The sequence below is a fragment of the Anopheles coluzzii genome, chromosome 2 (assembly GCF_943734685.1).
Source record: "Anopheles coluzzii chromosome 2, AcolN3, whole genome shotgun sequence".
NCBI classification, from domain to species: Eukaryota; Metazoa; Arthropoda; class Insecta; order Diptera; family Culicidae; genus Anopheles; species Anopheles coluzzii.
This window is the reverse complement of record NC_064670.1, coordinates 27,765,242-27,792,750: the sequence shown is the minus strand read 5'-3', so window position 1 is coordinate 27,792,750 and position 27,509 is coordinate 27,765,242. Positions and strand designations below refer to the sequence as shown.

At 44.0% G+C, this 27,509-nt stretch overlaps 2 protein-coding genes across 3 annotated transcripts in view; one reads left to right on the top strand and one right to left on the bottom strand.

Annotated features, from left to right (window-relative positions):
• LOC120950768 (tachykinin-like peptides receptor 86C) overlaps nucleotides 1-27,509 on the bottom strand; it is a 54,225-nt gene that overhangs the window by 22,681 nt on the left and 4,035 nt on the right. For both annotated transcript variants that reach the window (XM_049605575.1, XM_049605576.1), the window contains exons 2-4: nucleotides 18,988-19,944; nucleotides 14,548-14,693; nucleotides 10,163-10,376 (exon numbers count right to left, since the gene is read on the bottom strand). In XM_049605575.1, coding sequence (XP_049461532.1) covers nucleotides 10,163-10,376; nucleotides 14,548-14,693; nucleotides 18,988-19,181 — 554 coding nt within the window. In that variant the 5' untranslated portion in view covers nucleotides 19,182-19,944. The remainder of the gene's footprint in view (nucleotides 1-10,162; nucleotides 10,377-14,547; nucleotides 14,694-18,987; nucleotides 19,945-27,509) is intronic.
• LOC120950767 (phenoloxidase 2) lies at nucleotides 1,542-9,106 on the top strand. The gene is made up of 5 exons (XM_040369046.2): nucleotides 1,542-1,974; nucleotides 4,808-5,490; nucleotides 5,562-6,001; nucleotides 8,144-8,325; nucleotides 8,415-9,106. The coding sequence occupies exons 1-5, from the start codon at nucleotides 1,677-1,679 to the stop codon at nucleotides 8,861-8,863; spliced, it is 2,052 nt and encodes a 683-aa protein (XP_040224980.1). The 5' UTR covers nucleotides 1,542-1,676; the 3' UTR covers nucleotides 8,864-9,106.

The following is a 27,509-nucleotide window of genomic DNA, read 5'->3' as shown; positions in this document are numbered from 1 at the left end:
ACGCCAGTGTCAAGCTACACGATTAATTCTTCCGGTTTTCTGCCAAATTCGTTCGCTTTCTCTAGAAACGGGTGCAAAGTATCCTAAAATATGTTTACACGATGCTAAGTTTTTCAAGCTAAGCGTCTCACGCTAACATAAGATTTCGTTTGCCAGAAAGCCTTAAAATAGCGCCTTTGTTAATTAAGGCTGACACACACAATTATCGGTATGTGGGTACCCCTTACAAAGCATTATTCGATTATCATTTTCCCACTAACCTGTTTATCATCTGACACTTACCATCTCATGCCATTTGATCGCACTTTACACGTCATCGCATGGAGTAACGTGTTTGAGCACGCATTTGAGCCGAGTATGAGACTTCTATAACGAAGTATGACTTGGCTGTAGCCACACACACTCACATACTACTTCGGGAAAGATGTGCGACGGGAATTCTATTAAAAAAAACTCCCCTCAAACATCTTTCAAAATAAACCTCACAAAACAACCTCACGCTAATGAAATTCGATAAAGCCCACCCACGGATCAGCACGCCAAGCATGGTCGCCCGTCACGCATAACTTATGCATTCATCCGCCCTAGTACCGGTTCCAGGACCTGTATTGGTGTAATGGTATGTAATGGTATTGAAAACTCTTAACCAACGTTATCGATGAATTCTACAACAGCGCCAGTTTTTTTATTGCCATTTTCCCATCATATGTGGAGGGGGGAGGGGGGAGGGGCAAATATGTGGGTGGGCTTTACTTCCCGTGGGGCACATTCAAGCGTTCACGGGTGGTACATTTGCGTACGTAAAAACGAAATTCGAAGCAGCGACACGAGCCTTTCGGTTGGAAAAAGAAACGGCATTTGGAGGAATTTCAGAATGAGGCGCTTCTTCTTGGAATGTTCCACCGAGACCTTTGGTGCGCGTGGTGATGGCGCTACTGTGAAATGGCAACTTGACATAAATAATGGCATTATCTCCATGCCTCTCAGCCAGGTTCAGTTTGGTGGGCTAACCGCATAGAGTGCGATAGCGCGATGCCTGCAGCAGTTAAGTTTTGTCATTTCGGCGGAGAACTGATTTCGTGCTTCCTGCATGTTTTGATGTGTCGCACTGTTCAGCCCGGAAGACACGCAAGAGTGTTTCCGTAGCAGATATTAATACACAACATGTTCACCAGAGCCATGTGCGTGTAATTGTAGCTGACAGTGGCAGAGACCGGAGATACCCCACGCTAACCATGACCTATGCTTGTGCGTTCGGATACCATTCAGCGTCTGCTGCGGTCTACAGGCTTAACCACAAACAGCTCGATGTTAATGAACTTCTTGTACGCGACGTGCCAAGGAACGTGTACGCACATTGAACGCGTTTGCCGATAAGGCCGTTCCCAGTCCCGATCCGTTTGGGAGTATTTATCACAGATTTTTTGAGGTTTCTGCTATCACGACAACCGGGGGTGCGTACCATTGACCTTCCCAATGCGCGACAGTTCGCAAGTCGTATAAAAGAGCCCGTTCTCAAGGCTACGGTCGGTCATATCGTGCGAACAAGTGGGGCGCGTCACAGGTGGTAGAACCCTTCCAGCAGTGTGTGTGTATTCTTTGTGTGTTTTTGTTTTGTCACTCCTTCAGCCTGCCAAACGGGGTCGCGTGTTGTGTGAAGTGTGCTAGTGACAAGAATGCCGTTCGACAAGAAGCATTTGCTGCTGCTGCTGGACCGCCCCCGGGAACCGGTGTTCATGGGCAAGGGTCGCGTTGTGTTCGACGTACCGGACAACTATCTGACCGATCGGTACCGGCCCATCGGTTCCGAAATCCAGAACCGCTTCGGCGAGAATGCGGAGGAGCGCATCCCGGTGCGCAGTATCGCGCTGCCCGATCTTCGCATACCGATGTCGCTCGGGCGGCAGGAACAGTTTTCGCTCTTCATTCCACGCCATCGGAAAATTGCCGCACGCTTGATTGACATCTTTATGGGTAGGTTGGCATGGTGGGAAGGAAGGATGGTATGCCCGTGCTGCTAGTGATACTCTTCGTCTTCCAGTGACCTTGACATCGGCCTGTGTTGGCGTACGGGCGTCATCCCGAAACGAATGACACATAAATTGGCTCCATAGTAGCCATGGCTATAACTGTCTCATATTCTGCCATCAAACGTGTTCTGTTGCTTTCGTAGCGCAATTGAACATTGTGTCCATTGGCACGTGCTGTTTGCATCGGGAGGGGAAGAATGACGCTGGGCACGGGCGGGTGTCAAATTAGGGCTAGTGAACGGTTTTCCAAAATTGCTATCACTACGGAGCGATTGCAAAACACTATCGTACGGTGAATTGAATGTGTGCCTGTGTGGTGCGTTGCCAAACAACCGCAGAGGCATAACCAGGTTGCTTTTCTGTAAATCTATTGTAAATTGTCGAATTTGTTTACTTTTGTCTAACGGAACATAAAATTATGACAGAAATTCGATTACGTTCCTGCCTTTCTCGGAATCATCCTTTGTTCAATTTCACTTAAGCAAAAATAATATTTTACGCAGAAACACACCACGACACCGACAATTCCGAATAGACAAATTATGCACCTGCTACCCATTCAACCGATTTCACAGCAATCGACAATTGATTTCCACCGTCAATGCGTTCGATCGATTTCCTGTACCGAGCAAGTCCGGTTTTTTTCTCTTTCATTTGCTTGCCATCATTTGTGGCCCCGTGACGCTTATTGAACAGACGCCGTTGTATGAACGGCGACACGGAGCTGCACCCGTGTACTCGATAGATTCGAAACCACACTATCCCTTCGGTTTGGTGTGCTTCAGTTGCAATAATGTATGCAAAGCACGGCGTGCTTTCTTCCGCTTCCTGGTAAGAGCTGCGACCAGTTTCCGAACGGCCACCTACTGTTAGTTTCATTATTCACCACATGTCATTAGAGAAACCCGTACCGTTGCAGGAGTGTTGCCGACATTTGAGTTGATGGTATACGGGCCGAAGCAACATGGCAATCAAACTGAGCAATCCTGCCAAGGCTTCGGATATTGAAATTAGTTTTCTCCGTTTTAAATACTTCTTAGGTACTTCAACAATCAGGTGTCGGCTCTCTCGCTCTCCTATATCTTTCTTTTGCTCAGTTCTATTTGTCCTATTCTTCTGGTAGCATATTTAACATACGCTTATATCCTGTGTACGGGGGTAGAAACCACGCCAATAGTTGCTTGAGCTGGCGGTGCAAAAGATAAAAAACTGTCAGTCAAATCGGTTGAAAAGCGTTTCACAACCACATACCACACTGCGCCTCATAGTGAAGGTTTTCGCAGCAACACAAGATGCAACACTTAAAACGCTTTTCCTTCTCGCACAGGAAGTGTGCGCTGAACGCGGCTTTCCGCTACGAGCAGCATTCGCTAACGGCGGACGTTTTTGCTGTACCTGCAAAAACCGTGATAAGTCGAACGGGCGTTCAAACGATACGAATCGCTCGGTGAAGGTCGGGCTATGATCGTTCAATGCTTTTTCACCGAGGTCTCGGGTATGCCGGGTGCCAGGACGCAACAGTTTAATGAAACAACGGAAGCGAAGAAGTGAATGTTTAATTAATTCTTTAGCCGATTTGAAAAATAAATACCTTTAACGAGTGTGGTTGGAACTATCAGCAGCATAACCAGTCTTGCAATGCGATTAGTTATTGTTTCATTCGATATGGTGAGCTAGTTTTTTTCTGAAGCACACACAACAACACATCACAAACCGGGGGACTGTGAACCAGTCTGATGAGATTTTCCCAGTACTCGGTTGAATATGATAAATAGGCAATCACAAATCCAGACTCCGAGCCCGGTGTTGCATCACAGTCGTTGGCACAGAGCCCACGCAACGAGATTCACTACCACGAGATAGAGGAAGAAAAATCAATTACGATAAAAGCCCGGGCCGTGACAAAAATGTGTTGATATTAATATTACGCTGGAAAATACGTCAACCTTTCATCTGCCCACACACACCAACACTTCCCTAAGTTTACACAGATGAACATACACACGCACACACAGAGTCAGTTGTCAACAGAACGGTGACGCTAAATCAAGACCCTGTGACTACCGTTACCACTCCAACTGGGGCCCGGCCCGGCGCGAAGGTCGAAAATCAAATCTTCTAACCTGTCCTTCCCGGGAACGCATCCCGTATCCGGAGAAATGGGGCGTGAGATATTGTTCAATTATTGCACCCTTGGCTAGCATCCTTCTTCGGGTGAAATTTAGTTACTGTGCATAGCTTCGGTGGAAAGTTAACTTAGCTCGAGACGAAACAAAAATTGATACCAATGGGTGCCGAAACCCTCCGAAACTGCACGGTATACGCGATATTACTTTCCTCTCTTTGCTTGCTCGAGACACATTTATCCTTCGGGGACAAATTGAGCTGTGAGTGAGATTTGTTTCCATTACTATGTGTCCACAGTTGGGTAAATAAAGGTTGTTACAGGGCTTTGGCTTGCGACGATGGTTAAAAATAAGTGGCAAAGTGTTTGGCTTGCAATTTACCCAACCACTTTCTCGGATCAGTTTGGGGAGGTTTGGGCTTCCTGGAAAAATAAGAGTTTGCCTTTCCAACCATTCCCTGGCAAGCGGCTAACGAATTTTGTCATCAATTAAACGAGACACTTTAAAAGCTTTGTTTACTCGAGCCGGTGCTCCAATCAAAGACTGTTTACATTCCCGAGTAGTCTGGCTGTAAATTTCGCAGCAAGTGCTCAAATTGAAAACCCGATTTTTAGGAAATTGACATTCATTGCTTTGCCCATCTCACTGCAGGAATGCGTAATGTGGAGGATCTGCAGAGCTGTGCCGTTTTCGCGCGCGACCGCATCAACCCGTACCTGTTCAACTATGCGCTCTCCGTTGCGCTGCTGCACCGGAAGGATACGCACGATCTCGATCTGCCCACCATCATCGAAGTCTTCCCGGACAAGTACGTCGACTCGAAGGTGTTTTCGCAGATCCGCGAGGAGGCCACGGTCGTGCCGGAGGGTATGCGGATGCCCATCGTCATCCCGAAGGACTACACGGCCTCCGATCTGGACGAGGAGCACCGGCTGTGGTACTTCCGGGAGGACATTGGGGTGAATCTGCACCACTGGCACTGGCATCTGGTCTACCCGTTCGATGCCTCTAACCGGGCGATCGTGGACAAGGACCGGCGGGGCGAGCTGTTCTACTACATGCACCAGCAGCTGGTGGCCCGGTACAACTTCGAGCGGTTCAGCAACCGGTTGCAGCGCGTCAAGCGGCTAAACAACCTGCGCGAACCGATCAGCGAGGGCTACTTCCCGAAGCTGGACTCCCTGGTGGCTAGCCGGGCCTGGCCGGGCCGGGTCGATGCGAGCGTGCTGAAGGATCTGAACCGCGAGGCGGACCAGATCAAGCAGGACGTGGCCGATCTGGAGCGCTGGATCGATCGCATTTACGAGGCGATTCATCAGGGTTTCGTGGTTGATGTAAGGCGTCGTCTTCAGCTCGGTGTGTGGTGTTGACATCGGCATTAATGTCTGGCGGTGTCTGCTTTCAGGAATCCGGTAACCGCATCCCGCTGGACGAACAGAAGGGAATCGACCATCTTGGCAACATTATCGAGTCGTCCATCCTGTCCCCGAACCGGCAGCTGTACGGCGACATGCACAACATGGGGCACGTGTTCATCTCGTACGCCCATGATCCGGACCATCGGCATCTCGAGTCGTTCGGGGTGATGGGAGACGTGGCGACGGCCATGCGCGATCCGGTGTTTTACCGCTGGCACTCGTACATCGACGATATCTTCCAGGAGCACAAGAACAAGCTGCCACCGTACACCCGCTCCCAGCTGACGTTCGACGGGATCTCCATCACCGGCATTACCGTGCAGCCCGAGGACGGTCCGCCCAACACGTTCCAGACGTTCTGGCAGCAGTCGGACGTGGATCTGTCGCGTGGCATGGACTTCGTACCGCGGGGCAACGTGTTTGCAAGGTAAGCGGCGGGGGTCACAGGGACACAGACTAGGCCACCGGCACAGGTACAACAGCTCGTAACAGATTCGCCATTCGCATTTTAAACACTACACACGGTGGTTTACTGATGGTAATGATTAATTAATGTCTTCCATGTTCTCACTTGTTTCGCAATTGACCTTTATTGATGCCTGGCGGTTGGCGTTCTCACCTCCCCCGCATTTTCGGGCAAAATTGATTCCGTGCTATGTGATTACTGTTAACGAGTTTCTAAGTGGATAAATGCTAACGACAAGTCCAACATCGAGCGCACCCAGTTGGAGCAAAAAAAATACAGAACTTCAACATGTTGACGTGTAAAACAGGTTACAAATTAACACACGACAAAAAAGCATTTACATCAAACCATATCATGCTAATCCTACCAATATATGCCATTGGAGCGTTTTCAATTCCTGTATGTGTGAGTGTGTGGTGTTGCACTACAGTCTACATTATTGCTCTCTGGCGTATTCCCCCTTGTCGACTGTCCACTGGGCATCTCTTTCTGGCATTTATCGAGCTGGTTTATTTGACACCGACCTCCGAGGGTAGCGTTGGCTCCCAGCAGAAGCACACATGCTGCAGCTCTGCACGCTTGTTCGATTGAAATTTAATTGAATTAACACGACACCGGCAACGTGGATGCGGAGAAACGTATGCTACGACCAGCAGAGCGCTGCAAAAAAGCTTAAAATGTAGTGTAATTATGGTATGAGCATGCAAAACGTACAGACCGTTACGCTCGGACACCGCCGGATGATAGATGGGCAATGAAGCGTGTCTGTCAGGTTCAGCAGTTTCGATCCACTCAACACATTGTGCTCTCTCTCTCTCGTGTGCAAAGTTCGCATGATCTGCGACCGTTTAGTACCGTGCAGCACAGCGCATTCGTGTGTGAATAATGCTCCAATGCTCGCTGGGGTTAAAGCTTTGCGTTTCGGTTTATTTTTAGTTTCGAAATACGCAAAGCAAAATTTCAAGTTTTTGAATCGCAATTTTCATATCAAATGTTTGTGCAACTTTTCAGCTGATGTTGGTGAAATTATGGAATACTTTTTGGCTTATTAAAGGTACAAAGTTTCAATGACCGTTGTACTGTTGATGACGGTTGTGTTTATGCAACTGTTCTAACAAATATTGCCATCGTTATTAGAGTATGTTAAAACGGTATCATACTTGTGCTCGGAATTCATTGCATCCACATGGCGCACACAGTTCAAGTTGAGGAAATTATGCAGTTATGCTTCACAGTCCTCCACTCTTTATCGCTCTTTCGTTATGCATAGCAAATTATCCAAAGCGAACCGTTAGTGGTACCGCACGCTACTTCATTATAAATAATACTATGCTTATAGCCCATTGAAATGATGCAGCTCTTCAACAAAGTTCCTCCATCATACGTCATTACAACCCTAACGTGAAGGACTTTTTTTCTACACACAACAATGAATCAGCTGTAACGCTCACATACACATAGCTGTTTGCAAAAATGGTTGTTTCTTCTGCATAATACGCCCCGCTATAATAGATACGTTTTGCGGGAATTTGTACGCCTTCCAGCATCCGAAAGTAGGTAACACTACTTTCAGCTTTTCTGTGCGTGTTAGAAAACCCCAGCAAGAGAACTTTTCCATGCTAACGAACGGGTTATATCGGTACGAGAATAAAAAATTAAGTTGGCGAAAGTAATTTAGCCCGAAAGCGCACAGCATAGAAAGAGAGACAGAGAGAGAGAGGAAAAAGTTTCGCTCGTTTTAATTACCATTCTTCTCCAAAGAACAACACTCACACACGCGCCCACACGAAAGGAAGTACCAAACCGGTAACGATGAAACCGAGACCAACCAAGACCGAGGCCAGCTGGGGACAGTGGAAGAGGTTGGGTACACGTCTTAGCACATTAGCTACTGAACGATGCTACTGAATGTGACGTTTTCCCACACTCCAGAATTTTACTTCCCACTAGGGCACACATTTGTGATTTAGTTACTTTGGTAGTTTTGGGGGAAAATGCAATTGCCAAAATGGTCCACTCTACGGCAGCACACTATGAGTAATGGTGACATTCTGGCTGCAGCTACTTACTTACTTTACTGTCAATCCCTTCCATCCGCCGCAGGTTCACCCATCTGCAACACTCCCCGTTCGTGACCACCATTATGATCGAGAATGATTCCGATGCCCAGCGGATGGCGTTTGTGCGCGTATTTCTCGCACCGAAAAACGACGAACGCGGCACACCGATGGTGTTCCGCGACCAGCGACTGTTCATGATAGAGCTAGACAAGTTCCTGGTAGCCTGTAAGTGTTCGAAGTGTCAAACCGAACGCCAAACGCACGCCTTTTCTAATTTATGTATGACCTTTCCTCTTTCCCCATGTTACTCACAGTACGCCCCGGTGCGAACCGGATTCGACGTCGTTCGAAGGAATCCACCGTCACAATTCCGTTCGAGCGCACGTTCCGCAACCTGGACCAGAACCGACCGGAAGCGGATACGCCCCAGGAGGCTGAGTTCAACTTCTGCGGCTGTGGCTGGCCAGCGCACATGCTCATACCGAAGGGGCTGCCGGAAGGGTTGCCCGCCGACCTGTTTATCATGGTGTCGAACTACGAGGAGGATCGCGTAGTGCAGGATCTGGTCGGCACGTGCAACGATGCTGCGTCGTACTGTGGGGTGCGCGATCGACTCTACCCGGATCGGAAGGCGATGGGCTATCCGTTCGATCGGGCCGCACGCAGCGGGGTGGACAGTTTGGCCAACTTCCTGACACCCAACATGGCGGTCCAGTCAATCACGGTAGTGCACAACGATCGCACTGTGAACAGAACGGGCTAGATTGGTACCAGCCCACGCAGGGGGGTACCCTTATGCTATAACTCCACGCGGAATTGGTTCGATTTACGCATTCCTTTCGATTACTTTTTTTCTTTTTGCTCTAATAACTTTTTACCAACGATAATAAGTGTTAGAATGTAGTGTATGTCTCTGTTGTCCACTCTTGGTGGGCATACAATGTACTCTTCGTCGTAACAAATGATTGATGCTGAATAAATCTGCTAATATGCTAATAGCCAGTAACTCAACGCCATACCACATATACGGGCACATGGTATAAACACGTTAGTGCTTACTTATATTTAATTCTGATACGTTCAATCAGTTCCAGCGGCTCCACTCAAACGATCAGCGCACTGAACGATTGAATTGATTAACTAGATTGCCGTTGTTGCTCGTTATTTGAACAGCCAGTTATCAATATTCATGATATACAGCTCGCACATACGTACAGCTGTGGCCCAAACTTACCAAAACGAACGCCACTCGACACGCCGGAATCAGTATGGAAATAGGATCGTTACACATTTGGCTACATTTCTCCGTACCGGCATACAAACGCATCATCGCAAGTGTCACCCAATCGCCCAACCCACCAGAGCCGAGCTACCTTTGCTGGTGAACAGTCACGCGTTCGAACGACAGCTGTCACCGTACGAAGGCAATTCACTGACATGCTTTTGTGATTCGTTATTTGCCGACCAACGATCGATTGCAGCACGGCATGTCAAGCCCTGCATTGAATCCTCTCTTCCAATTATCCTCGCCACGATGCTTTAACTTGCGGAATGGAGTTATGTACACAACGCACTAAGTTAGTTTTCAATCCTTAAAAAAACCTTCCTTTCGTTGATGGTTTCGAGTTTTGAGATTGGAGGGTATGCATTTCTTAACTTAATTTCCAATCAAGTTGAACGCCGAGCGATGAAAACTTTTATATTACTTCACGTACGACGTAGTCATCCCTTTTGGGTGTAGAGCATGGTCGGAAATAGTTTTGGAATTGTGATCCATTCCCATCGCATGCCGCACAGTTAACTTTCACTGCAGGATTATTGCATCGCTGCCCATAAGCAGTGATGCTTAAAGTTGACGAGCTTGGAAATATTCTTTTCTATTACGCGTGCATATGGCACATGGACCATCATCATACGAAATTCTCGTAAAAGTATGTCGTGTAAAAAAACCTCCTAAATAGTTTACACGCCCGTATGGACGCTTTGTTTAAACGTGTACGACAATTGCTGCCCCAGATGAAGGAAGCGAGCCAACACAATGTCTCCCACAGGAGCAACTTACCGATCGAACGAGATTGCCACCAGCGTAAACACGGACGATGCGACGGACATGTTGGCCATGAAGTTGTTTATCGTGCAGTACACCGACCCGAACGGCCAGTCCGAGTTGAGCATGAAGATGAAGTTGAAGGAACAGTTGAGCGAGGACATCAGCAGGTCGGCCACACTGAGATTCAGCAGGAAGTAGTTCGTTACGGTGCGCATCCGCCGATGTGCTGCAAAAAAAAGCGGAATTGTCAGATAAGTTGGTTTTCTTTTTTGCATTTTTGACATTTTGCTGTGGAGTTTAGTGTACAGGTGGAATCGGTTACTTCATACGCAAGTAACGTTAAATAGCGTTTCAGCAGCTACTATAGCCTTCCGATCCTAAAAAGGGCCGATGGTGCTTACTTTGTTCACAGAACAGTTCCTGAAATCCATTAAACCGTAAAAAGAATACAAATATTCAAAATTTAATGCTTTTACCTATGGTCGAGTTTGGTGTTTGGTCTGTTTATTTTCTATCTAGATACACTTTTAACAGCACCGCAAATGTACGCATATGAAGCCGGCCATGATGCGCAAAATAGCTCGTACTGCACTATACTAAAGGGCACATGCAGTTGGTTACCTTTTTGTCGACCGTAATGGACATGTGAATTTTTGCATCCTAAGTGAGTGTTTTTAACTGCACCACTATACAGTGCTTGGATTTTTTTTTATCCTGTTTCCACGAATCCTATGAAGGGTCAGTTTCGGATCGTTGTTTTTTTCAAAAGAAAAATAACCCCCAAGCCAACAATGCAATCTTTTGAGTTCGTGCTATAGTTGAACGATCATAAAGTGGAGAAACACTCACACCCGAACGTACACGCAACGAGCCGTCCCGAGTTGGAACGTTATACAAACTAGGAAAATATATCTTCAGGAAAATTTCCTTTCTTTTGTGTGGTTTTACTATGCATATAGCATAAACACAGCCAAATCAAGCAACGCAATGTTGTTTTAAATCTTGCAAACCACAGCAAGCACCACAATGTGCTATTACAGCTAAAAATCGTATGGTAAAACATACATCATATTCAAAACTGAAAGACTTTAAACAGTTGCTTTAGGCTTTTGCGTTCATTCGATATCAAAAGTGTCCTAGACACAAAAAAAACAAGATCATTATGCCAAAATGTTTGAACAGACAACTTTTACCACCTTCATCAACGTACCTAACGAAATGAAGGGACCTGCGTTTGGACCGTAAAGTAAAAATGTAAAAAGGGAATAAAAGTTGGGCAACACCTAACGAGGTGCATGTGTCGTTGCGTTTGCTCCCGCTGTGACGCGACTGTAAGCTTTGCAAAAGTTCAGCATCGTTAGCAGACGTGTGCTCTTCAATCAAATCACCTTGTGCCGTCTTTTTTATTTTGTTTTATTTTCGTTCTTGAGTATTTGTGGCCGTTTATCAAAATATTTACCCCTCGTTGTCCACTCTCGATAAGTTTACCTTTGTTTGCAGTATATCAAATTCAGGATATTACTGGAAAGGATGTTTAACGATAGGTACAGGACTAGAATTACAGTTTAATTAAAAATTACCTCTTGTGGAGTCCAATCTATTCGTAATCGTTATATGGCATTAAATGTGTTGGTGTCTGATAATTAAGATTAATGCTCATTGGTATTACATTATTACGAGTCAATTTATATTAGGTTCAGCGTGGTTTCCGAAGTGTCGACACTTTAAGCTTTAGCTCCAAGGCTAACTTTAAAATCAAATCAGGCTAAACACACAAACACCCAAAAAGAACCCTTGTATGGTGTAGCAATTAGGATTGATGATTCAGTTTGCCCTTCGTTAGTTTGGGACTGAAGCGTGTCTCTCTTATCTAGCGATCCTTGTCCCTATCCTATTATTTTGGTTGTGTGAATTAATCCAATTAATTGATGAAAGATTTTAAACCGCTTATCCAACTAACTCAATAACAAGAAAATTAGACGCATAATTTAAATATTTTCTAGAAGACACGACCAGATATTATGGCTTATCATTTGGACATCAGCAGACGCATCATTTGGAGCTTGGCTTATTTCCGGAATTAATCTTACATTTTTCATCATGCAGAAATCACTTACAGACGATTGGTCTTAACATCTGCATACACACCCTTGCAAATAAGTATTGAACTTAAACACATTGGAGAAAACCACCATGCTTTTAATACGTTTTCCCTTCAACATGGTTGTTTGCATTTCAAAAAAACATACCATCATCCCAAGTCAAAGCTAAGTTTATACTAGCTTGGCTAGACAGTAGATTTAGCAAATGCCTCAGGTTACCGCTTGCATGGTTACCCTGGAGTATATACGTATCTTCTCAGCAGAGCGGCATCTTTGATTAGCGAGAATGGAAAACTTTTACCTTATCTTACCTTACCGACCAAACATACGTTGTGGAAACCTTTTCTGTTCGGTTATCTCACCTACTGACGCCAGCGATAACGAGGTCCTTGCAAACTTAGACGAACATCCTACCGCTGCACAAAGCCAAGATAAATACACCCCACATCTAGCCTTTGATGTTTGGGAAAGCTTCATTTTTGCTTTCCGAAAAATCTGTTTCGCCAAACGATGATTATGTGTGTGGTAGACTTTGGCTTAACTCTGATATCTTTATCCTCAAAGCTAGGCTAGAGTGTTTCTACTGGGGGTTGATATTTGAGTTGACACACTGTCAGTGAGACATGAAGCTGGAACACAGAACAGTGAGAAGCTGGTACAGAAATTACTCCTTCGACCTTTTTGAGGTGTTGTTAAACCCTCTAGCGTGATATCAAAATATTTGGTTTTATCTAGTTCAAAAATCACACACTCAATTAAATCGTAGTGCACTACACTTTGATGGCAAACACCGACACCCTTCTACGTCATGTATCACACTTCGCTTGCCCGTTGCATTATCATCACAGCTTGACATAAACCACTATAGGGTGAGATAACATTCCTGTTGACCACACAGACACGCACATATTACAGCTACAGATTCACTCGCGTGTGAACAATCGAGATCGATTTGCATGTAGGCACGCTTACCACGCGACTTGATAAGGACATTAACAATGCATTTGCCATTGCCACCGAGCAATTATGTATCGATTATATTCAATTTAGCAAATAATCATCGATCTCGTGTTGACGTTGTCAACTAAAAAACCAATTACCATCATCGGAAAGCCACGCTAGCAGCGTAAAGATCGCTTCGATAAAACAAACGATTACCACTGCTGCCATACCGCAGGGAAATGCGGTGCCCACCCTTCCCGTCCCAATCCGAATCCGGATAGAACTGACCTTAATTAGTGTGGCTAGGGCAGCCATTTGTTCCGTGCCAGCAGTGATCACTTTCCGATGCAAATGATGAGAACAATAGCATTACATGGCGTCTGGCGAAAATGTTGGGCGGAAGCGAGTAATGACCCTGGGTAACATAGCGCATGTAAATTGACAGGAAGGTGATGAAATTATTGTTCACGGTGCTAAGGCGATAGGAGGATGCTTGCTGGTGTTTGTTTTCGAAGCTGTTTAATTTCCAATCGATCGACAGGTGGAATTTAATTTAAATTTAATAGTTTAGTAGCCAACTTTCATCGGAAGAATTACTGTTAAATGGATAATCGTTAATGTTAAAATGAAGACTGTTAGTTGTGTTCTATCTATTAACCTTTTTTAAGTTTATAGCTATTATACTCAAACCAGTATCTCGTACTCAAATTATAAAACTTATGAAAAGTGACAATGAATCTCTAGAAACGTGAAAATCTTGAAAACGAACTATGAAACATGTTTACATAAAATCAAACTGCATAATTTAACTTAGATAATTATTTTACTTTAAAAGATTAGAAATCAAATTTCGTTGTTAACTGCTTCATTTTTTAGCCTTATTCGTGTCACTAATGTTCAACCATTATATTTACTACTTTTCCATACTCCCGACTTCAAAACAGCATCGTTAAACAATATGAAACCTGCAATCAACTAATCACTCACCAACAAGAACAAATGGCACGTAACTATCTGTAACAAGCCTTCAAATGACAATGATGAACGGCTTTAATCATGGAAGGCTTGATGTGCACTCTCAAAAATCCTCATTATGGGCAACCCACCATTGGCAGGCATTGCGATACCGCCGCTAAACTCCGAGGCTGGCTCAAGGTTGGCAAATGGCACTAAACTTTCCCAAACCACCAGTCGACCAGCGATCAGGCGCGAACGTTGAGCGGGGCTCGGATTTGCTAGATTGATGCTTTCTAATTACCCGATCCATCCAAATTCGCGCCCACAAAACGTAAATTAATAGATCGGATCAATGCCGGCTCGCCTGAGCATCCGCGCCCCGAGAGGTCCACTTACCGAGTACGATCCACAGGACGATGCAGTTGCCGGTGATGGCTACGAGCAGCATCGCGCCGAACACGACGCCCCAGGCGGTCTTCAGCTGCCAGGGCAGCTCGTACGGGCTTTTGGTGGTCGGGAACAGGCATTCCGTGATGAACTCTCTGCGAACGATAAAACAAACAAGTAAAAGTGAACCTCTCTTCCGCTCTGTAGTGCGCCGTTGTGCGGTTGTTTATTCGTCGAAAGTTTACGTTTGCCGAAATAGATGTCCATGTGGTAAAATTAATCATGAGTACGGTGTTGAACGATGAGCCCCGATAATGGCGAGTCCAGGAAGACGTTCCAGAAATTCTGGACCAGCAAATGACAAACGAACATACAACAATCGGCAACGGCAGACCGGCAGACCGGTCAGAAATTATGTGACGAAGGTTGCAGGAGGGCTGTAATGGACGAATCGTCGTCTTTATTTCGGGAATGGCAAAGAAGGCGACATTCCCAACTAATTTAATGGCACTCCATATTCTTGGCCCGGAGCGAAAACACACATTCACATCACGTCCGGATTTAGCCGCAAAAGACGACGATATATCTGTCGCTCAATTAATTTCCGTTTAGTATATGGTGTTCGGAAACGGGGGATGTCAGACAACGGGCCCACGTGTTTCTACGAATGTTGTCCTTACAGCCGTGAACGGCACTGGACCAGAGCGGACTTCCAAGAAGCGAACTTACGGCATTACAATCTTACCTCGCTCAATACTATAACATTCTCGGTTGCACGGGTGCTGTCTTCATTTTGGCGTGTGTATGCATCAACAACAACAACCAAACTAACAATCAAACAACAACAACACACAACCACAAAACTCCTTTAACTACGAAAGCAGCAACATGATAAAGCTATTGCGATTGGAATGTAGCGTGACTTTCCATAAACACTTGCCCTGCAATGGCTTTTAACCAATGAGTAAAATAAATTGCGCAACCTCACAACATTCATCGCACTAATCGCGATCAACTTCGCATGATGGCAAAACGGTGCAGCTGCTGCTTTTTTTTGATTGGGGAGGAGAAACAATGCAATAATTGAAATAGCTGTTTCGGTGGAATTTTAATACCAGTTTAATCGATAGTTCAAATGAAGGTCTTTTCGAACAAATCCGATAAGGAATCGTAAATCACGAAATTTAATTAGTCTATAGCTTTTCCGTAATGGGAATAGTTCACAATGTATCTAAATTTTTGCAATCTATTTTAAATTGGAATTATGCAAAGTATGCATTAGCTAGCAAATTTGCTTGGTCTTCTAGTGTTATCTTTTCTAGCTTGGAAATAGCACCCTATTATAGCCCCAAAAATTGGTAGTATCGTAAGAATCGCCAACACAGCGTCAAAGAAACTTGACTTACAATGCATATGCCAAATACGGTAAACCAATCAAACTATATTTCCTTCGGCAACGTCAAGCAATCCCTTGTTCGCCAAACGTTGCCAAAGTATCAGTAGAGCGTTCAATGTGCGTACCACTCGTCAAAAGCTATCAGCAAACAGCGTACAACAGCAAGGACTTATTCGTAACGTGCTGAAAACGTGCAAACATTTCCGCGAAACATTGATCTACATACTGCATACATTTTGAAACGGGTTGTACGGTTTAGCTGCTGTAAGAATTTTCTCGTTCACTGCACTACGCCTGACGATGGCATCGCCCTGGGAGTGCAGCATCATTGTGTGTGTAGTGAAGCGCATATGTTTCCGTACGTGTCTGTCAACCGTTGAACATGGCTGGACAAATTTTGACCGAACCCTTTGGAGGCTAAACTATGGCACGCCCGAAGGGATGGTTTAGTTGACTGTGCGGCAGCAAGGTGCAGGAGCCTGTGTTGCATGTGAGAAATTGACAAAAGGGCACATTGCCATAGACCACTGGGGAACGGTGGTCGAGGCAGCGACCGTCCATTCGTAATATAGCCAACAATTGTACGTTAATGTCGGTTGATGTTGTACTTATACATACTAACTGTCACACACGTTGGCAACTTGTCTTTATTCAGACCTCTCTTGCTCTCTGTCCCTGGGTCTCTATCTCTTTCCCTCTTTGGTTGAATTTACCATTTACGACACAACTCATCAATTATTCGTCATCCCAAGCGGTAGCTCTTGTGCTCACGGCACACGCTTCTCGCTACACATTTTAATTTAAGCGATTCTTATTGCAAATGGCGAATTCCCTTGCGGGACACCGACTGGTGGGTTTGCTATGCTGTCGGTGCAGTCACTTGCAAATTTGAACTTCCCCGAGAAGCGCAGACTACGTAACTAAATGGTAAAGCTTCAAGCAGAACGAGGTGATGAAGTCAAAGCAATTTTACACGCTTCAAATGACTGCATATGGGATCTCAATCTCAATTTCTTTGCGCCATCCATTAGAAAACATATGTATGCGCTCGAATACACAACTGGCTATGCAATGTTAAATCATCAGTTTGTTCTCGGAAGATTTTGCATATTCACTGTACCGAGTAGGAACAAAAATCCTCCGAGGGCAGATCTTTTTGCCCCGTCGCTGCTGTACGCTTGCATGGCGATGTTAATATTTACCGCATCACATATCATATCCAAAATTGGCCCATAACCAAGTCGCTTGAGTTCATCCAAAATTCGACACGACCGTAGAAGCAACTTGAACACAATCAAGACAAAAACAACTTTTACTTGCCCCTTACCTCAACCAAACAACGCCTACACGACCTTTCCTTAACAGTGGCTACAGTAGCTCACAAACAAAGTGGGATGTGTTTCCACAGCAGTCACTTGTTTTCATCCCAAAAGTTGACAATCGTACTCAATTCGGAGTTGCCGAACCGCTTGCGTTCAACCAAACCTGCCCTTTGTATTGGTTGGCACCGAATGCATAATGTATCGCTAGTGGGATTGTTGATTTTCTTTTAGCCCTTTTATCACTGCATCTTTTATCCTGCATGCTGCAAAGTTCAGGGGGTACCCTGTCATCAGGACTTCCCGTGCTGTCAACTATCCTGCACAAACAACATGTAACATCCTCCACAAATGCACAGTATTTTCAGCATGGAACTTTTCGGGCCAGTGATCAACAATGAATAAAGCAAGTATGAAGGGCTATACGTTACCATTCATCATGATCTGCGATTAGGGCTGAAAGGGCCAAAGTATCGTGGGTTGCCGTCAGGCCAATGTGTGTTGTTTAACAATTTGAGTTTTGACGTAAGCAACGAGGAATCAAATCCCCGGTCGGGTATCATATTGCATTTAAAACATATTCTCTCATTACAAAACTTTAGCTCCTCGTTTGTATGGAGTAAAGCGCTTATCTTACAAGGTTTTCCAAGTCACTTACCAATGTACACATAATTATTCACCTTCTAGAAGATGTTTTTCAACAGCTGTCAAATGGTGTATTTGTATCATTTTAAAACATTTCAGTTCTTACACATGATTTTCAACACATCCCAAAGAACTGTCAAACTCAATCCAGCTTGAGAAGTGTTGAAAATCATGTGGAAGATCTGAAACATTATTGTGATGCAAATGCAACATTTGCACCGCTGTTGAAAAATATCTCGCAAGCATCGAATAATTTTATAGTCATTGGAAATTGACTTGGAAAACCCTGTTACTATAAACGGTTCTATGATATTTTTTCCAAAAATTAATACCTAAGTTTTACGATAGTATGAAAAATGCCATCATATTGCACACTTTCGCGCGCTTGGCAAAGCAATCAAAAGATGATCCGTATACATACCGGTAAAACTAATTACAGAATCTTTTCGTCGAATATGAATTATGTATAAATTGAGTATAATTCTGTAATAACACGCCAAGAACGCTTCAGCTATCATAATTGAACATCATTATTCAATGCGTTAACGCCAGCTGTTTATGTTAGTGAGGCATCTAAAGCACACCGAACCCCCTCACTATGCACGTGACCAGTTCTGGAGAAATTCAGCCATTCTCCTTCCTTCCTTTCTTCCATAAAAGGTTGTGTTCCTCTGTTGAGTTTGGGCTGTGTACACACTGACACGTTGCGTGTAGGTGGTTTAGACAATTTCCGCTTTCGAAAATCAATTTACTTGCCCTGCCTGCGCCCCCGGTTCGAACAATCCCATGCTTCAACGAACTTTACGTGCAACTTCCTGCAACTACGCCAAGCATCCCGTACTCCACAACACACATACACGCATCCCAGAAAGTTTCCAATTCCCGAGCGCATCACCAGTTTGCATAATTTTCCCCCGCCAGGCTACACAAAAAATAAGGTCCCACGCACGCCGTGGCCCATCATTGCGCCTTTCCATTGTTTAGAAAATGTCCGATAAATTATTCATCAACCAGAACGAACGGGGGCCCTCTACTTTCTCCTTTACCCTCGTGGAGCCGCGGGTTTGGCGCTTCGGAGGGTGTCCTTACCTAAGCGTTAGCAGGTCGGTTGACTTGGGCACGTACCCACGGCTTCTCGTAATCATTTCGCCCAACACGTCGAGCACTTCCGTCCGATTCAGCTCGCCGATCACGGTCGTATTGAAGTCCGTCGACCAGGGAAACCGCAGAATGGTCGCCTGGGTACAATTTATCAACAGCTCCAGCTCGACCGACTCGCTCATTTTGGCTGCACACTTGGCTTGCTCGCTGCACACGGCCACAGACGAAGGAACGGGCGGTTACGGGCGCTTGGGTTTCACACCTATTTCCCCTGGTTTGTTGGCGGGATGTACAACACCACCACTGCCTCTAGCACCACTACCTACACCACCACGAGCACCATCACCATTATCACCACCACTTCTTATCACAAAGTCAGCAGCAGCATCTACCCTCGTCATCCGGTACCGGACACACTAACCCTCCACGAACCATCTGCGCTCACTGGAGTTTTGCTGCGATTTACGGATGGGCAGCACAGACCACCATGGCACAAATCACTTCTACCCGCACGTACGAGAACACGGTTTGTATCGTAATTTTACTCCCTATTTACCGACGATACGAGGTTTTTTTTTGCTATTACTTTTATTTTTAAAAGGGGACGAAAAGACACACTCTACCGGTCAGATAAAAGCAGTATTAAACTTTGCTACATTCCGGTCACTGTTCCGTTAGCAAAAGCTCTGCTTCACCCGGAAGCTGAAATTGAACACTACCACGACACTGAATGAAGCTTGATTCATCTTTTTTTTCTCGCACTTTCCGTCACTTTTTGCATTCATTTAATTTTTGGAGCTCACGGATGAGAGACACACGCCCCACTGTGGAATACACTTGTAGCACCTTTTTTTCGTTGCTTTATTTTGAGACCACACCCCGACACACGAAACTTTCTACTGGAATCACATTCATTTACAACTCACGCCAGAAGTACAATTATATCTAAATGGAAAAATTAATATTATTTTTGGGATCATTTACAAATGCTTTTCACGGTATATCTTACTTTCAAGTCTGTATAAACTGTGTACTAGACAGCTATTGTGGCAAAAAATGAAAATAAATAGCAACAAATTAATCGGCAAGAAGTATCAACATTTTCAACAAAAAAGAGGATCGTAGCAAAAAATAATCGCAGCGTTTAATTTCTATACACGACGAACAGTTACAGCTTCCAACATGTTACAAATCCTGCACACCCAAAGAAACGATCAGTATCTGACGATAATATTTATCAAGCTTTCATACAATCATACTGTGGCATGTAGCTTTTCTTGGTCGATTGACATCGACATTCTTTCTTCCTGAATACTTCTACCCTACACCTTTTTGTCGTGAACAATGTGAAGTGCATTACAAATAAATTAAACCTGTTTACCAAACTTCTACACAGAACGGTTGCGCTTTCATCCCTTTATTTTGAATGTTGCTTTTAAAAAACCTGGCAAAAGAACATCAACGCACATTGCCGAACGACTTGGCGATGCGCTCTGTTTCAAAATGGGGAAGCATATAAATACTTTGAAAGTTGAGTTAAGCTCGTTTGCGCAAATATTACATTGCACTCCACACTCCCGCGTCGAAAGTAATTATCGTACTTGTAAAATTCAAAACGCTAATTAAGCACGTCGCACCCCCCCCCCTCCCCCAAAAGGCGGGCAGTGAAGAAAATTCTAGCCAAAATGAATTTCCATTCCCCGAATCGCATCGCCTAAAAGAATCAATGCTTTAATTGGCCATTAGCTAGGCTGGGATGGGAAACAGGGCAGAGGGGATGAAGCACAACCTTTTAACATCGCACTGACATGTGCACAGCGCTGGAACGGTAGATTCTTCACAAGTGTAGTGGAAGGTGCTTGTGTACTAGCGACCATACTACCAGGCTGCATCTTCGGCTGCGCACCTGGAAGGGTGTGGGCTTGTGTTGAAAAATAAAAATCCATACCATACCAATTTGCTTCCCAACCTAGCCATCTTCCAAGAAGTAATCCAATTAGACAGGCAGGACGTGAAATTGGGCGCACCAGATTACACAACGTAAACCACTCTGGTTGCCTGCCGTACACAGCTGAGAAGAGAGTATTTAGCGCGAGTGGTTCAGTTTCATTTCTGCAACGCACCGTCAATTCGGCACTACACTTTGGAGCAATGAATTTTATCATCATGTGTCATGGTGTGTTATTTGCGTATGAATCGTAACACAAAAGCATCAGAACAGGAAAAGGGCACTCCTGCACGAGCTGAGTTTCGATTGCTGTGAAACACAAATACGATCTACAAACAAAAAAACCGTGAGCTTGTTAATAGTTCCGTGTGGTTTTGTGTTTGCTTGATGCGTTCCCGCACACACACAGCCAGTGTACCGGAACTCAAGTTTAACCACAAGTTTGCAGCAAGTTTAACCACAAGCCGGAAAAAGGTTACATAGATTTGGCCCAAAAATAGGGTTCATAAAAGCTTAAAAAGTTTCCCTCCGCACGGCAAGCTCGACAGCCGTTTGCCGCCCGTCCAACGGTCGTTTATCTTTATCAACGTGCATACACACATTCTACGCATTCGGCGTAAATCGCCCATTATTATTTCCCGCTAAACGCTGCATTACCGTTTGCCAAACAAACAAATTAAGTGATGTTTTACTGCCTCGACTCGCTTCGAACATTTGCGCACACAAACACACCGGGGGTTTTTTTTTGTTTAGTTTGTTATGGCGTGGCCATTTGCAGCAGCACGTTTGGATCGAATCGTACGATAACACACACACACCGAATCTCCCAGTTCCCGTTCGAATCAGGCGTCCGACGTTTTCATAGTGTGTGTGTGTGTAATTGCTTTCCGCACTATGGATGGCAGGTCTCGCAAGGATACACGCCTTCCCCTTTAAGTAACCAGCGAGCTGGAACTGCGACCGTTTGCTGCGTTTTCCCTTTTGGGCCGTTTAGCCGAATAGCGCTTAACCGCGTTGCCTTGCCCACCGTGCGTTGTTTACGACCGCAAGAGTCATCCATTCGATTTATTGCCTATTCGCACCAGTGTTGGTAGGTCGGTTAAGCGGCCAGGGGTGGAACGCGTTGACGTACATCGAATTGTGTGCTGTATGCTAATGGAGCGAGAATGTATCACACACACACATAAGCACACCCGCACCCGCATGAGATAGATAGGTTTTATTTGACGAGCAACCGGCACTGGGAAATCGGTGGACGGAAAATCGTAAAATAAACCAATCGATGATAGTGGACATAAAGACTTCGAGTTTGATTTAGTTTGTTGATAAGTGAGTTTATTCCTGGTGTGTGTTGCGTGGCACGAAGTTGCGTGTGCCTGTTCGTGTTATTGGAAAACTTTGATTCACGAAAAGGCAATAGTAAGTCGTGAGGAAATGGTAATCGTAGCTGAAGTGCTACTAAACGCAAAAGTGGTATGGATTTATTGGACGGAGATTGTGTTGCGTTCCTGTTGGTCATTCGATCGCATCGAATTAGTATTTAAACACCGTTAAAGTAAGTGAGACTCTGGCTTATTGGATGATAACTATTCATTGGAATAGTACTAATTGACTGTGGAAGCAAAATCTTTCGAAATTAGTGGCTCACACGCAACGTTCATAGATCATTGACACGTTTTTGTATGCTCTTCTGAGTCAAACTTCTTGGAAAAGGAGAATTTTCAATCGTTAAAACCGTTGCGCTTTAACATGTAACATTATGATTTAAAATAATAATGTAATTTTTGCTTTTTTTGAAACATTTAATTTACACATCTAATACATATGGCTGTATTTGAGGTAATTCTAATCTATTTTTCAGTCAGAATTTTAATAGTTATTTCAGTAAAATAAAGAATACTTACTAACTATTGAAGTTAAATGCGAAAAACTTCAATGGTAATTCAGTAAGACTAAGTATATTGAACAGCCATTAAAGCTAGATTGAAAAGTGACGAATCGTTTACTGGCAATTCAGTAAAGTCCTTTTCAGATAATACAATTTTCAGCAATTGATAGCACTTCAATAATAATGAAATAGCTTTTCCCAATAAAATTTATCATTGGTTTCATTGAGGAAAATAATCACTTTCTCCAGCAGCTCAGCAAACCTGCTTCCTATCAATTGGATCAGTTTTCACACTGATTTTCTGTGAAGCAAGATTGATGGTTTTCGTCGAAATAACGTTACGCGCTCCACGCACTAGTGAATATGAACTGCTTGAACAACGAGTGTAGTTTTATTTGGAGAATTTCGACTAATCTGATTGGCTCGGGAAGGGATTGCAGCATGTACAGTTACAATTGGAACACATATAATCATTCATTTTTAGCCATCAATTTTCTGCGAAACCGAAAAATGCATGTAATAATAGTGCCGGTTTGCTCGATCTTCATTGCTTTACTGAAAAGCGGTTCAACAGTGGCGATAAAACTGAAAATCATACTTTATCAAATATCAAAATTTTGGTGAACATGCAGATAACAAATAAGCTTAACGGAAACGGATTTGCTGTATACTCAGCTACAAATAGACACAAGCAGACGCATTACGCCAACCCCGGGAGAGTCGACGACAATAAATGTGCAACTTTTGCGCTACATTTCCATTCCGTTTGGTTTGGGGAATCGAGAGACTAGCCAGCAACAGTACGTCAGTTGCAGGGTAAATCAGGTGGCGTGATATGAGTATATTTTTCTTGTACACATTCATTTTTATGTACCATTTTTCAAAGCTCCTCTGTACGCAATGTCTCAAAGCTTTTTTTTGTTCAAAATTTTATTTTTTTTATTTTGTTCGATTACAATTATTTAAGTCAAACATAAAAAAATACCCGATTCAGGCTAAACGCACTAATTACAATTCCTTTAATTTAAAGTATTAAATTAATAATTAATTATAATTTGAATAAATTTATAAAATTTAAATCATTAAATTTCTTTTCCTTCTATGCCGAAATGCTTAAAAATTTCCATAATGTCACAACATATTAAGTTATTGGAGCCTTTTTTCCATGTTATGTTCTGCGATATCTTCCAAATAATCAAATTAATTAATCATTTACTTCGTTATGTTCAACCGCACAACCAAAAACGGTCAAAGTTAAGTTGTGTTAAGTAAAATAAAATGTACAAATTCTCCTTTACAGCTCCATATTCGCGAAATACCCTCGCGATGCTGCTCCTTTTCACCCTTCACCTGCTGTAAGACCCAGCGATGGTTTTTGATGGGTTGTGACGGTATTGCTGTCGCGATCCGATAAGAGCGAACCGGTTCGTGAAGAAACTTTATTTCGCAAAGGGTCGTATTTGAGTTTTTTCTTCTTTTTTTTGTTCCTCCTCTTCACGTTCATTCTCGATTGCGAAACCTGCCCCTTGGCGTTAATGTGTGTGTGTGTGTGTGTGTGACAGAATTCTTAATACACTCATCAAGCTGTGGTTAACGACATGACCGAGCAGGTTGGTTCAATCTGATGCACCCTCGATGAGAAATGAAACAAAAAAACGGCAAGCTTTTCTGCAAATGATGTACAGTCAGTACGTTTTTTTTTTGTATTATTTTCCATAATCGTAAAGGGGAAGTCGTTACTTGCCTTGGTGTGTTTATTTTGTAAAGAAACATTTGCACTGCGTTAAGCTGTACGTCAACCGCGTTTGATGGCATAAGTTTTGCTTTGCCTGTAACCCCGTTTCTCATTAAATTTTAAAGCTCTTATCACACATCTTTATGCTTTGTGCACGAACGAAAGCAAAACATATTTGGAGCATTGAAATGGAGATGAAAATAGAAAGTTGTTATAGCTGCCGCGAGTACATTTCTTCTCTAAATCGGGTTGTTTAACTTGCTGTTTATGAAGGGTCAAAGGTGCTAGCTTAATATGCAGTGAGAAAAATCTACATCAGTTGTTTTGAAATCTCTGCTCGCTTCAGTAACCAAAGAATATAGGCATTTGTTTTTTTCAATTATGGCTTTCCTTTAAAAGAAGCAAGGCAACCAAACGTATAATCCAATGTCATAACATTGCGATGCAGTAGTTCACCTATCAGATCAAATATTCTGTTTTGCTTTCTCGTCAAAATTGATAACATCAACTCGATACACAAAAAAAACACTGTCAAAATCACTGCCCCATTGAATATACACCATCCATTACACGCTGCTCACACACCAAATCTCGATTTTCACTCGCTGTTAAGCTCATGCTCACGACCCGGGACACGGATGCGAACGCTATCATAAATTCACGATCGAACCATAAAAAGAGAAACCAAAACAGAACACCGAGCTATCAAAAAATCAGCCCAAACGATGATCAAAAATCACCGAAGCCGAACCTCAAACATCAATCAGTTGCTGCTCGTATGATCTTTCCGTATTCAACAACCACAACCACTGCATCACTCGGGCACAAGGAACCGTGGCTCAGAGCTGGGCCCACCAAACATCTCGTCTCCCTTTTTACGGCCCAGACAGGCAGACACGCACTGTTCCGAGAAAATGTAACTCTCGCTCACTGCCCATAAAAGCCAGATCCAAATGGAAGGCTTCCCCCTTTGACTGGACTGTTCTTAGAGGGTCGTTCCGTTTTGTGGGGCGTATATTATAACCGATCCAGGAACGGAATGCATCAGCCTTAGCATCACTGATAGCCAGCTGCCAATAGAGTCCGGTGAAGTGAAGACGAATACGGCAGGGACAGCATTGCAAATAATCATACCGCAGATTCGTTTTTCGCTTCTCGATGGCTTCCCTCCTCATCCGTACAAATAGAGTAATGGTCATCGTAAAAGAAGCCACCAACCATATGGGGTGTATCATAAATGTGGATAAAATTGGAATTCTTCCCTGAGCTAGATGATCCCGCACCGGGCGGCAGCAATATCGCATAACGCAACGAGAAATGCAAAACTGATGTAACGATTCTCGAAAAAAGAAAGCAAATGCACCATTCCAGGATCGTTTCCAGCTGCCGTTCACTTTACCTTTGCATTTTATTTCCCTTTTCATGGCGTTTCTATGCTTCGCATGAGTGTAGGTCCGTGTCAGATGGGCTATTTTAAACAGTCCGGAATATTCGCGGCAAAGAAATAAACTGCTTTGGGAAGAAGACAAATAAAGATAAATCCCAACATCACATACGGGCACACGCTCTCTCTCTCTCGCTTTTTCACCACCAAACACTGGACTCCAGACGCCTGGAGCTGTCCGCCATTCCACACGGAAGCTGGTACTAATCTGATGAGAATTTTCCCTTCCCCCTTCCAAATCCCTGGCCGTTTTGCCGGTACCTGTACATCTCATCGATTTCACCCGACAGGGTGGGCCACCACAGCTGTGTGACCCAAGCAATCCCATCACCGGAATGGAATGGGGCAGTACCGTCTCCTGCAGCGCATAACGAAACTGGCCGGGGCATGGAATAGTGAGCGGCAAATCCTGAAATGGTAAATCTCCACCGAAACGGGTCCATTGCCGGGAATCATATTTCATGTTGATGCCATTTAAACCGGCGTGATGAGTGGCGCGTGTCGGCTCTGTACTGTCGGTGTAAATTGTAATGAATGGGCATATGAGAATGTATACGCAGGTGGAAAGAAACCGTTATCCTCAATTGAAAAAAAAAAAAACGATGGTTTCAAATTCACAGTACCATGCTGAGGAATTCATGGGGAGGGCCTTGGAAATTGCCTGAAGTAGGGCGTAACATTAATTATCAAACCATGTGATGCACATATGGTGAGTATCATCTATCTGGTATGTGTGTATTTTCACAGCCGTGGGAGTACGAGCAAAAAACATTAAAAAAATAAAAGCCTGAATAAGCCTTTGTGATGCGAAGCACCTGGCCGGTGTGTGTGAAATGTAAGCAAATTTATTCATAGTTTCATAAAGTACTGGGCGCATCCATCGATAGCACACGCTTTTTTTCTACATTTTCATGGCCCTCTCTTTGTTGGGTTGTTTCACTTTATTTTACTTTACGTGTGGAGTGGCCGATGAGCATAACGCGTATAAAGTGGTTTGATTGATTTTTTTTTGTTTTTTCTTCTTTTTTATGCGAAGAGTACCTCCCCATCTGACGCACAGGTGTTGATTTACGTATTGAAAGGTTTAAACTTCTTGCTGTAGCCGTAGCCGTGTAACACCGTTTGCATCTCGATTGAGGCTATTTAACTTTGAAAGAAAATAATAAAAGATACAACAACAACAGCCACCTCCTAGGCACCTTTTCGCTGGTAATAATTTTTGACGGTAAGGAAATTGAACCACTCACACCACAGCCATTTAGCTAGCAGCGCTGGAAAATTGGTATCAAGAGCGCTGGAGCTTTCGTCGCTGGATGAGATATCGCTTAATAATGAGTTCGACTGTTGGCTCATTAAAGTTTAATTTAAGCACGCAGCACAGCGGCTGTAAATGTTCCCGGAATCGCCTGGAAGCGCGGCTCATCTTCACGGGCCATTTGCCGGTCCCAGTGGTGGTGGGAAAATAAAAATGCAAAATACTACCGAGAAAGTTGGA

What these genes read in the sequence shown, in the direction of transcription:
- LOC120950767 (XM_040369046.2), top strand. Translation starts at nt 1,677, where the DNA reads ATGCCGTTCGACAAGAAGCATTTGCTGCTGCTGCTGGACCGCCCCCGG. An exon ending in CTTGATTGACATCTTTATGG is followed by an intron (nt 1,975 to 4,807) that starts GTAGGTTGGCAT and finishes ATCTCACTGCAG; the next exon opens with GAATGCGTAATGTGGAGGAT. An exon ending in AGACAAGTTCCTGGTAGCCT is followed by an intron (nt 8,326 to 8,414) that starts GTAAGTGTTCGA and finishes TGTTACTCACAG; the next exon opens with TACGCCCCGGTGCGAACCGG.